Source organism: Xyrauchen texanus, chromosome 18, assembly GCF_025860055.1.
Source record: "Xyrauchen texanus isolate HMW12.3.18 chromosome 18, RBS_HiC_50CHRs, whole genome shotgun sequence".
Classification (NCBI taxonomy): domain Eukaryota; kingdom Metazoa; phylum Chordata; class Actinopteri; order Cypriniformes; family Catostomidae; genus Xyrauchen; species Xyrauchen texanus.
The window spans coordinates 29,277,676-29,291,512 of record NC_068293.1 but is presented as its reverse complement, the minus strand read 5'-3'; the positions used below and the strand labels follow the sequence as shown (position 1 = coordinate 29,291,512).

General features: G+C 37.9%; 1 protein-coding gene across 1 annotated transcript in view; it reads left to right on the top strand.

The window, feature by feature from the left end:
- Positions 1-13,837, top strand: part of LOC127658816 (sodium leak channel NALCN-like) — a 239,088-nt gene that overhangs the window by 179,902 nt on the left and 45,349 nt on the right. Inside the window, exons 26-28 of the mRNA XM_052148359.1 lie at positions 7,590-7,710; positions 10,355-10,486; positions 12,956-13,123. Of these exons, the coding sequence (XP_052004319.1) occupies positions 7,590-7,710; positions 10,355-10,486; positions 12,956-13,123 (421 nt within the window). The remainder of the gene's footprint in view (positions 1-7,589; positions 7,711-10,354; positions 10,487-12,955; positions 13,124-13,837) is intronic.

The following is a 13,837-nucleotide window of genomic DNA, read 5'->3' as shown; positions in this document are numbered from 1 at the left end:
ACCTCACCACTTCCATAGCCCCGCCCCGTAGCGGTGAGCAGAAAGATGTCATGAGAGAGCAGGTCAATCAAGAGCAGAGAGCCAATCATAATAGTGGGTGTTTACTCTCACATATTAAAAGAGAAGCAGCACCAAAACAGATCATTTCTGACAGAGTGTCAGTAAAAATGAGGGTGGAAAATGTTTTACAAATATATGACTGCTTTTTGTGCAAAAAAACTGATAGTAATATTGAATTCCAAAGAACATATTAAGATACAAAACAAAAAGGCATGTAATGAGACCTTTAATAGTGATATATAGTATCTAAGAGTGTGTGTGTGTGTGTGTGTGTGTGTGTGTGTGTGTGTGTATATATATATATATACATATATAATATATACACACAGTATATACTGTACACTGGAGAGAGAAAGAAAGAAACTTTGTATTTATTTAGATTTTGGGATGAAATATGTCTCTGACACATTTTGCTGATTTTGATCCTAGAAATTAGGTATAAGGTATTTGCTGTAATATCAGTTTTCTGACAATTCAAGTTAAGGCCCATGGTCAATTTGTCAGTTCTGTAGGACTGTTTTTGTAAGATAATCTTTTGTAACACATACCAGGGACTTAGTGATTTGGTGTGGTATTGGATTAGAAAATATGTGGCTGCAGGGTCCTTGAAACATTTCACTGCTTAAAAAAGATCTGCGAAATTAAGACAAAGTTACTTAAGATATTTAAAATTCTTGAAGTTCTTCAATCCGAGTTCTTATAAAAAAAAAGGGACTACATTAGTTAGTCACGTGGTCTGTAGCCTGTATACAATCATGGCAATTTATTGGCTGATGGCGCTTAAGCAACACCCATAGGGAGCCACATCACGGAATCCATAAAGCTGGACGGTTGGTGCCATTTCGGCAGATTTTCTGCAAAAGGCATGAACCTATGCAGCAACTAGAGAGTATGGCCAGCTACGCAACATATCATTCCCTTCAGGGAATCAATGTTACATTTGTTACAGAGATGTTCCCTTTCGAAGAAATATCTACATTTTGTAATGATGCAATTGGTTGGAGATACCAGCACACCATGTGAACAGTATCTGCCAACTCTCTAATCACATGTGGCAAGGTTACAGCGGCACACAAGCGAGCTAAAGAAAAAAAACTCAAGAACTTACACCTGATCCAACACAGAGAAATTGGGGAACAGGTGTCAGACTCTTGTCCAAATTATAAAATCTAACAAAAGTATAGAGGACCATCCTGCCACCATACAAATGTCTTCCAAGGATGCACCTCTAGTCAATGCCCACGAGGATGCCATGCTCCTCCTAGAATGGGCTTGAATACCCAGAGGCAAAGGCCAACCACATGCCTTGTATGCACTTGAAATTGCATTCATAATCCAATGAGACAGTATTTTGCTTTGACACCAAAATGCCCCTGTTGTGGCCACCAAAGCTCTGACTTATGCCATTGGCTAGTATGGTCCAGTAGTATTTGTCCATTCTAACTGGAATCTCCCAAGGCATTCTCTCCAGGAAAGAGACTAGAGTAAAAAAACACAATTGAGTTGGCCAATATGGACCACTAACAGAGGCTGAACACGATCCTCCCGAACCCTCTGCAGAACCGAGTGCAATAGGTTGATAGTTGGAAATGCGTAAAGATGCACTGTCGGCCACTGACTGTCGTTATCACCTTGTGGCAACACACCTGTCCCAATGGAACGCCATCCACAGAATGCGGTTCTGTTTCCATGGTAACAGAGATTGGTAGTATCCATTCATTACACATGCCTCAGTGGTTTTAAACGCACTGGGAAATGACAGTGAATGCCATGACCATAAACCCCAATAGCCTGTGAAACGTTTTTGCAGGGAGAGCATGTCCCACTTTGAACATTGCTAGACTCTGGCGGAATGACAGAACATGAGCCCGAGGCACCTGCATTGTTCGCGAGTCTAGCTCCACCCCTAGAAAAAGAGTCTGTTGACTCACAGCCCTAGACTGCTTAAGTGACTGAGAATGACATCTCAATGTTGGGAAGCCAAATACTTTGAGTGAGTTAACACTAACCAATCATTGAGATAATTCAAAATGTGGATGCGCTTAAGCCTCAAGTGTGTCAGTGCTGCATCCATGTATTTTGTGAATGTATGAGGTACTAACACAAGTCTGTAAAGAAGGATGCAAAATTGGTACACTTTGCGCCCAAAAATGAACCTGGGAAAAAGCCTGGGCCTTGGCGTAATATTGAATGTGAAAATAAACATCCTTCAAATCTATTGTCACAAACCAGTACCCCGGCTGCAGTTGTGACATTATGCTGTAAAAATAAAAACTGTTGGAAATATGGTAGTATAAATGTACACGGTGTGGGTTAAAGTGCCTGTATACCTCCATCATTATGTAGGGAACAGTGTGTGTGTTAGGAATTTAATTAAACTGTTTACATAACACCATTATGTAAGGACCTTTATAATGGAATTAGCTCTGTTCAACAAACCATTATAAGAATAATTTACAAATAATTTGATTATTTGTCTGAACAAGATTGTCCACCATTAACAGCTTGTTGTATCTGGTCTATTGTATATTCTATTGTATGGAATTAGCTTTAGTAAGGGAATTATTATTAATTAATTTATTGAAATAATACTATTATCTTGTTTTATTGAAAATATCACAAATCTTTTAGATATGGTTCGAGCTTAGGTGTAAAGATTTTTGAAAAATCAAGTGACGAGATTATTTATCAAAATATAACACAAACAAGACCTTTTTGCTAATCTACAACATAAAACTTACTAACAAACAACTAAACTAACTTAAAGACAAACAAACATAAACACAGGTTGGTAAGTGAGCTTTGACAGAAGATTAATGGAACATTTACTTTTATGGAGTCTACAGACCTTGCCTTGAACAAATACTGAGAACTTAATTTAGAATGCCGGGATTTGAGATCGGTTACTCAAATTATATTCAAAGAAAGCACCAGATTTCAGCAAATGTCTGGAGGTCTGTACTTGCGTTGCATTGCATGCATTGTTTGGTGTGTGGATTTCTTTGAAGTCCTTTGGCTTGGTTCAGTTCCAAGAGGCATTTGTTTGGTTCGATGGATGGGTGATGGAAATGACAAGGCAGAGCCCGGAGGTGAGGACACCCACCAGGGAGAACTTGGGACTTTCCAGGCTGAGAAGAACTAGAGGGGGTTGTCCAGGCTGGTCTTTTAATCCATTCGGTTTGTTCACACCCAAAGAAGCTGTAAGCCAATCAGAGGTGGCCCATGGTCAAATTGTCCTAAATTATGGCCTTTGTTCTAAGGTTTGTCAGTTTCCCGCAAAAAGTGAACATTTTAATCATGAATTTCAGAAGAAAACTATAACTCCAAATATCCAGAAAATACTTCGCACCATCATTCTGAAATTTAAGAGACTATCAATTACATACCAAACACTTGTACTTTCTTATTAAATTACAGTTATAGTTCAGTTATTATGCATGATAACAATTGCTAATATTAGTTATTTTTTGTTTTAACATGGATTATACATTACATGTTATGAAAAACATATTTGTCAGCGTTTTCATCTGCATAGGATGCATTTGTCCATGTCAAATGTTCACGAATGAAGCTTTATGTGAGCTGGTGAGCTGGAAACATGCCTCATGATTAGTATAATAAGTTTAAGTGTAGAGAGTTGGTTATTCTGAAGAACAATGGGTTTCCATTGGTTTCCCTGGCGATCATAAAAAGTAGTCCTTCAGCAAATGGCCAGTCATGTGATGAGTTAGTTTGGAGGTTTATCTGATTAACAACAAAGACAGATGAGCTTCACTGTGCCTTTCCCAAGATTCCCCACTGTTTTTACGGCAGTTAAAATTTTCCAGATGCACGACACCCAGACTTACTGTTGCCAGTCAGAACCTCTTTATAGCTCAGGAGAAAGTCAATGTAGATTCTGAATTTAAATCAGTCTGTGTAGAATTGTTTAATTTCTTAAAGTTATCTTCTGCATCAAAATCCTACTAAACACATTCTCTCTCTCATTTGGATTATCCAATTCAGAGCGCCTTCACATGGGAGACACTGAAATTAATTAATGATTCTATATTGCAGCACAATAACCACTAGATGGCACTCTTGAATGTATTCAAAGCAGAGGGCGCCAGATAGACATCTTCCCTAACATTAGAACAGGGAAGAATATGCGAACATGGGAGGAATTGAGAGCAAGCAGGTTTGCCACAATGGCCATAACAATTATTATTGGCAGAAAAGGATGTGACATTTATGGGAGTGTGATTCGTGAACACTTATGCTTATTATACATCGAGTTCCGTTATGTCTGTCCCAAGACCCTTGGCCATGGGGACAGAGGACGAATTCAATCAGGCAAGTATAAAAATGGGTCACTCTGAATGTATTTACAGCAGAGAAGGCCAGATAACCCATCTTCCCTAGCTTTAGAACAGGGAAGAATGTGTGAACATGGGAAATAAATGAACAGAGCCTGGATTCGAAATGGGTGTTTTATTTAAAAAATGTATGCTCGCTCCCGAACGTAAGTCGTGGGGGGAAACTGGGGCATAACCTATCTTTATTAGGTGAATTTGGGTACCAGTTGGCCTCCATAGGAAATGTTGTTACCAGTTGGCCTCCATAGGGCAATTTTTGCTATGTTCATACTGCAGACATATCAAATCAGATCTTTTCAGGCAGTCTGTCTGCACTATTAATTGCAAGTGATCAAATCAGATTTGCACATTCAGACATAACCAACCTATCTGCATTGGCTGCTTTGGTAACGACGTAGGCGTACCCACGTGACAATGCTTTCAAAACAGATGTGGGAAAGATGGAGGTGCATCATCTTGCTCTCCAAATAAGTGCCCTGTCCATTCACGGTGCAGAACTCCTCTGTTGCACAAGAAAAACTCTGTAACGGATGAGACTGGTAAATATTGTGATGTTCCGTGCTGCAGTCACCGATTTTTTACGTCATCGTTGTGTCACATTAAGAGTGAAGCGAAAGACCATTTGAAATTGAAATTGAGCAGCCAGAACTTCTGGACTGAGACGCATCTGAAAAAAATCTGATTTCAATCGCATTTGAAACCACCTCCCAATGTGGTTTGAATCAGATTCAGAAAAATCTGATTTCATGTGTTTTTTTGCTGTCCAGACTATCAAAAACTCATCTGGATACAATCTGGATATGCAAAAAATCTGATTTTGAATGGCAGTCTGAACAAGATCTTTGATACAAGTTTGCCTCCATTTACAAATTATGACCCAATGGTTTCTTAAACAGAAACTGTAATCCATTCCATACATTAATTATGACATGTTTGGTCCTCCATATACAGATCATGACCTACTCGATCACCCATATAAGCTTAATCTCTCATGTATCCAATGCATATCAAATGGCAGATTCGCTCGAGAAGTAAGAGTGTGACCGATGAAGAACTCAAAACATAACTCCTTAACAACAGAAAGACTGCAAAGTTAGTGAGTGCAGAACTAACACATCTTAAAAGGAGCAAGGAGTGTGAAGTATGTGCCTTCATTGAACAGGGGCAGAGATAGCATTTGCGTCTCTTCTCCCATCAAAGAACAGATGGCCACGCAATCATTTGAGTATCACAGCCTCACCATCTCCTGGGACCCAGGGAGAATAGTAATGCAGACAAAGCACCCTGCATGTCGGTTCACAATATTGTATTGGGAAAAAAATGCTCTGTTTTTGAGCCTCTTAAAGTGGATTTTAAAGTGAAGTAATTTCCCCTCAAGTTCACACAGATGTCCTGGCAGAGAAACCATATGTGTAGTTTTCACATTAACTCTTTTTGACTGTTAGACATTATATATGTTATTCATGTACTATATATGTGTGTATGTGTGTATGTATGTATATATATATATATATATATATATATATATATATATATATATATATATATATATATATATAGCTGATCATTACTTGATTATTCACTATGACTAAAATTATCAACTAACAAACTGTAAGTCCTTTAAAAATCATTTACTATTTGAATGTTTGGATTATTAAACAGCAGTATTTTTATATTTTTCTTTAAGAGCAAGCAGTCTTACCCTTTAGGTGTATTTTCAAATTATATAGTACACAAACCTTATTAATTTCCCTTCAATGTCGTAGCGCCATTAAAGAAACTTCTCTGAAAATGTGATAAGAATTCCATCAGATCAGCCATGGTAAATTTCAAAATCTGAGAGTGACATTCCTCCTTTTTGCTTGGGATACAAATTGAATGCTGCTGTACTCGAAATGCTTATTGTATTGTGTCACTAAGTGACAAGCTTCCATGGCTCAGCCCACTGCCCTTGTGTGGACCAGCCCTTAGAGAGGTTTAAATATGTATAGGGCTCCTCTGCTGTGACTGCTTGAACAGTCAAAATGATTTGAGCTTGCTAACACAGGTGAACTGTGGAAGCACTTTGTCCCTCCAGCTCTCAGATCATGCATCCTCCACCAGCTCAGAGATACAGCAGCCACACATGCTATTGAAAAGTTTATCTAATTGCATAGATGGTCCTGCTGGAATGAACTTACCCTTCGCTAAGCTCCGCCCCTTTTTCTTACTATTATCCTCTGTACCGATTAGCCCTTTGCTGAGCTCCACCCCTTCGGTTGTTGTTGCTCACTGGACTGAACTGACCCTTTGTTAAGCTCTGCCCCTATGTTGACTTACTGAAGATAAAAAATACTTTATGTATTAAAAAGCCTGAGCACCGATTACATGGGAGCTCGCCTGCCGCGCAACTGCGCTCCAAAAACAGGAGAGAAAGAAAGAGATGTGCGCCCCGAACTGCCTCATTACATTTTTGCAAACTCTCTAGGGTAACAAAATAAAAGAAATTATGTATTTTTAAACAAGGTATTTCAATCTATCGTTCCCATGATGAAACACCTCCTAACCGGTGTTTCCTGAAGGAAAACGGCCTGCGTGACGCATAGCTTTGCCGAACTAGGCCACTTGCCAGATTAAGGAGCATGGTGCATTTGTCCAGAGGGAGAAAAAAGCACAAGAAAAAGTCTGGTACCCATTCTCAATCATTCTTCTTATGACAAGAACTGGAGCCTCAAGTTTCATTTCAGAGACTGCATGGTTTGACAGAGCCTCAATGAAGTGTTGTTGGGTCTGTTTAACAATGCGATTGAATCCGCACACAAACTGCTCATTTACAGTGATGTCCTCACGTGTTGTCACTCAAAAGGAAGAACAATGTCCTCATTTTGGCATGAGTCGCTAGTAATCAACACGGGCTTATACACATTTATGCACTGAAGTAAGAAAATCTGGCGAAATGGCGCCAAGAATCCACCTAAATGGATTCCTTGATGCAGCTCCCTATGGCCGTCGCTTAATAGCCATCAGCCACTAAATATTGGCATGATTGAATACAGGCTTCAGACCATCTGACTCACTGATGTAGTCCCAATAGGGCAATGTTGATGTTTCTTCGGAAGGGAACCATTATTTGGCACATTTAACCTGAACTAAACCTTGAGTGTGTGTGTGTGTGTGTGTGTGTCTGTTCTCCAGTGATTTGCTGGGCTTGGTCACCTATCTGGACTGGGTAATGATCGTGGTCACCATCTGCTCTTGCATTTCCATGATGTTTGAGTCCCCTTTTACTAGGGTCATGCATGTCCCTACCCTTCAGGTATTTTAAACCCAGATGTTCAACAATCTATCTAACACGCACACCCAACTAACTCTTTAACATGTAAATGTTCCTCATCTCTTTCATGAAGGCTGGTCATCATGTCTCGTTGTTGTTTCAGTCTAGTTTTGATTACCAGTCAAAATGATTTTGCCATTTGTTCATGATCCCCACTGATTTAGCCTACTTTGGAAACATGACATTTAAAGTGAACTTATTAATTTGCATCTGTTTCAAATCTCAAATACTGTCATTTATGAGACAGAAAAATGGAGCTGATTTACTTGGCACTCTCGAAAGTTCTGTCTTTCTACACCACTGATTGAAGCTGCCCTTCAGACAGTCCAGAATGACTTTATTTTTATCTGATAAGGACATCTGATAATATACAGTCAGGTCCATAAATATTGGGACATCGACACAATTCTAATCTTTTTGGCTCTATACACCACCACAATGGATTTGAAATGAAACGAACAAGATGTGCTTTAACTGCAGACTTTCAGCTTTAATTTGAGGGTATTTACATCCAAATCAGGTGAACGGTGTAGGAATTACAACAGTTTGTATATGTGCCTCCCACTTTTTAAGGGACCAAAAGTAATGGGACAGATTAACAATCATAAATCAAACTTTCACTTTTAATACTTGGTTGCAAATCCTTTGCAGTCAATTACAGCCTGAAGTCTGGAACGCATAGACATCACCAGACGCTGGGTTTCATCCCTGGTGATGCTCTGCCAGGCCTCTACTGCAAATGTCTTCAGTTCCTGCTTGCTCTTGGGGCATTTTCCCTTCAGTTTTGTCTTCAGCAAGTGAAATGCATGCTCAATCGGATTCAGGTCAGGTGATTGACTTGGCCATTGCATAACATTCCACTTCTTTCCCTTAAAAAACTCTTTGGTTGCTTTCGCAGTATGCTTCGGGTCATTGTCCATCTGTACTGTGAAGCACCGTCCAATGAGTTCTGAAGCATTTGGCTGAATATGAGCAGATAATATTGCCCGAAACACTTCAGAATTCATCCTGATGCTTTAGGCAGCAGTCACATCATCAATAAATACAAGAGAACCAGTTCCATTGGCAGCCATACATGCCCACGCCATGACACTACCACCACCATACTTCACTGATGAGGTGGTATGCTTTGGATCATGAGCAGTTCCTTTCCTTCTCCATACTCTTCTCTTCCCATCACTCTGGTACAAGTTGATCTTTGTCTCATCTGTCCATAGGATGTTGTTCCAGAACTGTGAAGGCTTTTTTATATGTTGTTTGGCAAACTCTAATCTGGCCTTCCTGTTTTTGAGGCTCACCAATGGTTTACATCTTGTGGTGAACCCTCTGTATTCACTCTGGTGAAGTCTTCTCTTGGTTGTTGACTTTGACACACATACACCTACCTCCTGGAGAGTGTTCTTGATCTGGCCAACTGTTGTGAAGGGGGTTTTCTTCACCAGGGAAATAATTTTTCTTTTTAAGAATGTTCCAAACAGTTGATTTGGCCACACCTAATGTTTTTGCTATCTCTCTGATGGGTTTGTTTTGATTTTTCAGCCTAATGATGGCTTGCTTCACTGATAGTGACAGCTCTTTGGATCTCATATTGAGAGTTGACAGCAACAGATTCCAAATGCAAAAAGCACACTTGAAATGAACTCTGGACCTTTTATCTGCTCCTTGTAAATGGGATAATGGGGGAATAACACACACCTGGCCATGGAACAGCTGAGCAGCCAATTGTCCCATTACTTTTGGTCCCTTAAAAAGTGGGAGGCACATATACAAACTGTTGTAATTCCTACACTGTTCACCTGATTTGGATGTAAATACCCTCAAATTAAAGCTGAAAGTCTGCAGTTAAAGCACATCTTGTTCGTTTCATTTCAAATCCATTGTGGTGGAGAATAGAGCCAAAAAGATCAGAATTGTGTCGATGTCCCAATATTTATGGACCTGACTGTATGTTTAAGAGCAAGAGTTAAGTCTCAGTTAAGAGTCCAGGAACTCCCAGTTGTACAACCTTCTCTGACTTGCCTGCAAAAGAGGAAATATTATTTAAAATGCTGGCAAATATGCAGTAATCTTTGCTGTGATGAGTTCTTATTAGTGGCTTTACTGGCTAGAAATGTAATGCAGAGCTTGTTTATGGCCACAAAATCATGTTACAAGATAATTACTCCAAGAATGCATCTAATAAGTTTAAATAAGCATTAAATAAGCATTTAAATTTTGCAAATAAACTTCTCTGTTTTGGTAGATATCGATTAGGAGTTTAAATTAATTATGACTTACAGATAGTCAACAAATAGTTCAGACTCTGAAGTCTGATTGGATGTTTAAAGCTGTTAAATGCAGATAAACACACATTCAATAATGCACCTATGATTGGCAACTGTAAACAACCTCCAGTTAATGGTAAGATAATGAGCTATCTATGAGCTTAGTCTATACAACAGCATAAATAGTCAATTAGCCATTTTATAAAATAAACAAGCCACAGTGTATCACAGTGATTTTACCATGGTAAAGGAGGTTTTAGGCACTTAAGAAAGAACACCCCCGTACTCTTGATATGCTTAATTTAAAAATTGCTAATTGTCATTCCGTGCTGTTGTACACTAAATCTTATCTTTCTCTGCAGATTGGAGAATATGTCTTTGTCATCTTCATGAGCATTGAGCTGAACCTGAAGATCATGGCAGATGGTCTGTTCTTCACTCCCACTGCAGTCATCCGAGACTTCGGCGGTGTCATGGACATCTTCATCTATTTAGTAAAACTAACTCTCAGCTGCTCTCTTGTGAAAACTCACTTTCTGATGCATGTGAACACCAACGTTCTATCTGAATATGCTAATGAGGCTTTGACTATACTTCTGAAGATAGCTTTTTAATTGCCCTAAACAGTGCTTCATTTAAATGGCCCATCCCGATAAATTTTATCCTGTATACTCGCTGTTGTAATTTGAGTTCTGGTGCACCTCTTTTCAAAATAATTTGGTCTGTCTTCCACAAACACTGCATTTAACTCATGAAAAAGATCTGAAGAGTGAGTCCTAAACTATTAGCGCTGCCCCCAACCAAAGATTTTCCTAGTCGATTTTCTAAAGTTAATTTAATCCATTAGTCGACTAGTCACACGTTTATGATATTAATTAAATTACTTATATATATATATATATATATATATATATATATATAAGTAATACACAGTTTGAGTTCTAGGGCTGAGAAAGACTGTTATACGTAACATTGCTAACACCGTTCTACATTACACATTATATTTAAAATATACATCAAGACGATATTTGGCTCGTTTTCCCGTTAATGTATAAAATTATTATTATTATAATTATTAGGCTATTATTATTATCAAATTAATATTACAAATAATTTGCCTGTAGAGACACAGACACGTGCTTGAAGAAACAAATTTTATTATATTATTAAGAACAGATTACAGAAAAGCCATCTATGCACATATATGTTTGTACAGAGGCGTGCAGTCTCTTGGAACACGTACATATAAGAGGTTCTCACTCTTTCTTTGTTTCTGTCTTTTTATTTTTTTATTTGCAAGAAAAGTATCATCTATGAGTGCTGCAAATTACCTCAGACATCTCAGCTCAGGAGGTGCTTTGAGTTCAGTTCACTTTATTTCCACAGAGCAGTTCACTGTGAATGCAACTCTGCAGCCTATACATCTGTGATTAAAACATAAAATAATACAAAAACACGTTCACCTTGAACCATGATTTATATTTCAGTGATTATCATCATCATTATAATTATTATGTTTACATTTATAATTGTTTTTATGTTTTCATTTATGTAAGTCATTTTCCACCAGTATGTTTAGACGGATTCTTGCCAGACAGTAAATGGAAAGATGGTTATATATATTATTTTTTTGATCACTTAATTATTTAATTGCTCAGTTAGTTAATTTAAAATTCAGTGGAGATGTATATATGTATATAACATCCGTGTATATATATCTCGCAATATACAATTACATCGGAAACCCCTGGGCTGAGGGATAAATATATACTGTATATATATTGTGAAGGAGGGAACAAAACAAATGTATTCACACACATGTTTTTTTTCCTGGATAACGAAATACCCAACTAATAGAGAATGCACAGTTGAAGTAGGTTCTTTGCCAGAGAGATGTTGACAACTGTTGTAAAGCCATTTTAGAAGTGCAAGTTAATGTATAAATATTTGAAGGAATCAAATATAAAACACAACTCCGAATGAAAGCTTATCTATTGAAACATTGTTCAATAAATATGCTTGTATTTTGAGTTGTACGGTTATTTCTTTCCTTTACTGAAAGTGTTAAATGTATAAATTCTGTTTATAAAAACCTTTTGCGTTGCATTTACAGTCCTGTAAAAACAAGGGGTGGTGCTGTACACCTAGCACAACCTCTTTCTGCGTCCCTGCTCATCCATTGTTTTCAAAGAAAATATCTCAAATTGAGCTTCTATTTTTAGCACAGTGGCAAATAGTTTTTTCATGTTTTAAGGAAAAACCTTATGAAATGTTGTTTTGCTTAAAACAAAGAAAAGAATTTGCCAATTGGTTAACAAACTAAACTTCATATCTTAATATTTATGCAATTTTGCTTCTCAGGTACATTAACAAAAATGTTGGGACTTTTGAGTATTTATCACTGTGTACCATCACTTTTTCTTCTAAAAACAATTATTAAGCATTTGGGCACTGAAGACACAAATTTGTTGTGTGTTATTAGAAGAAGGGATAAATACTGAACTATCTAAAATGTTTTTGCAAGATTTGAAAAGTGCATATTTTAAAAATATACATAATTCATAAGGTAAAGCATCAAATAATGTTGTGACAGGGTGGAGGGCGGGGCTCAGTCACAAATGTGTTGTTGTAGTACTTTCAATATAGCACAGGGTGAATATACTTTACAATCACTCCTTTTTTCTTTTTTTTTTTTACATTTTCCACAATATCCCAATTGGGGTTGTAAATGTATAATTTTTTTTAATGGTGTTTTGATATTTTATACTGGTGAACAAGACAAAAATACTGATTAAGAAATTATTGCTTTGCAGTAGTTCATTAGTCATCTTTATTGCAATAAACCTTTTATAACAATATTAATGTACCATACCAAATCATCTGCACTAAGCATCTGTTTTCATGATCAATGGCAATGGCAAGAAAAGATGCCCTTTAAGATGACCTTTCTGCCCACTGTGCAGGTCAGTCTGATCTTTCTATGCTGGCTGCCAAACAATGTGCCTCCTGAGTCTGGTGCCCAGCTCCTCATGATGCTACGCTGCCTAAGGCCACTCCGTATCTTTAAACTGGTGCCCCAGATGAGAAAAGTGGTTCGCGAGGTCCTCAAGGGTTTCAAAGAGATCTTCCTGGTGAGTGGGTGCACAGGCTGTAATAACTCAGGGCAGCAAATATTTTATTTTGTAGATAATTCTTTTGAGAGACTTCAAAATGGCTCTCTGGAATACTTGATTATGATTGGTCAATGGCGCCATCCAGCGGTCCGAAATTGCTCTGTAAAAACAGCACGTCAGGTATCAGACTGCTCTTCCGGGTACTGCGAGCCGTCTCTCCTGCTTCTCGGATAACTGTGCAATCTCTACAACTGAACTAATAAAATAATTTCAACTCAAATCAATGTTTCATGTCCATTGATTTGTTTATTTGGCAAGCAGTCATGTAATAGGCTGAATAATGAGCAGTCAGAAGGTAATTTTCACAAAAATAAACACCAACAGAACTCCAATGCAAACCGGAGGTTGATTTCAGCTAAGTGATTTCTTTCTTCTCAAATTACATAATTTCAACCCAAATCAATATTATATGTCCATGTATTTATTTATTTGGTTAGTAGTCATGCAATAAGTGGGATAATGTACAGTCATTCAGTTGTTATCGCAAAATAAACCCCTTCAGGATGATACAAGACCCCTCTGCTTTGCCTTGGGGTCCTGATCACCCTGTCGTTGTTTATTGAGCAATAAAAACCATATTGTACATATACCAGACTTGTGCTGAGGTTTGTGTTATTTCCTTAAAGGGGTCATATCATGCACAATCATTTGCTTTTTTTCCCCCTGATATCC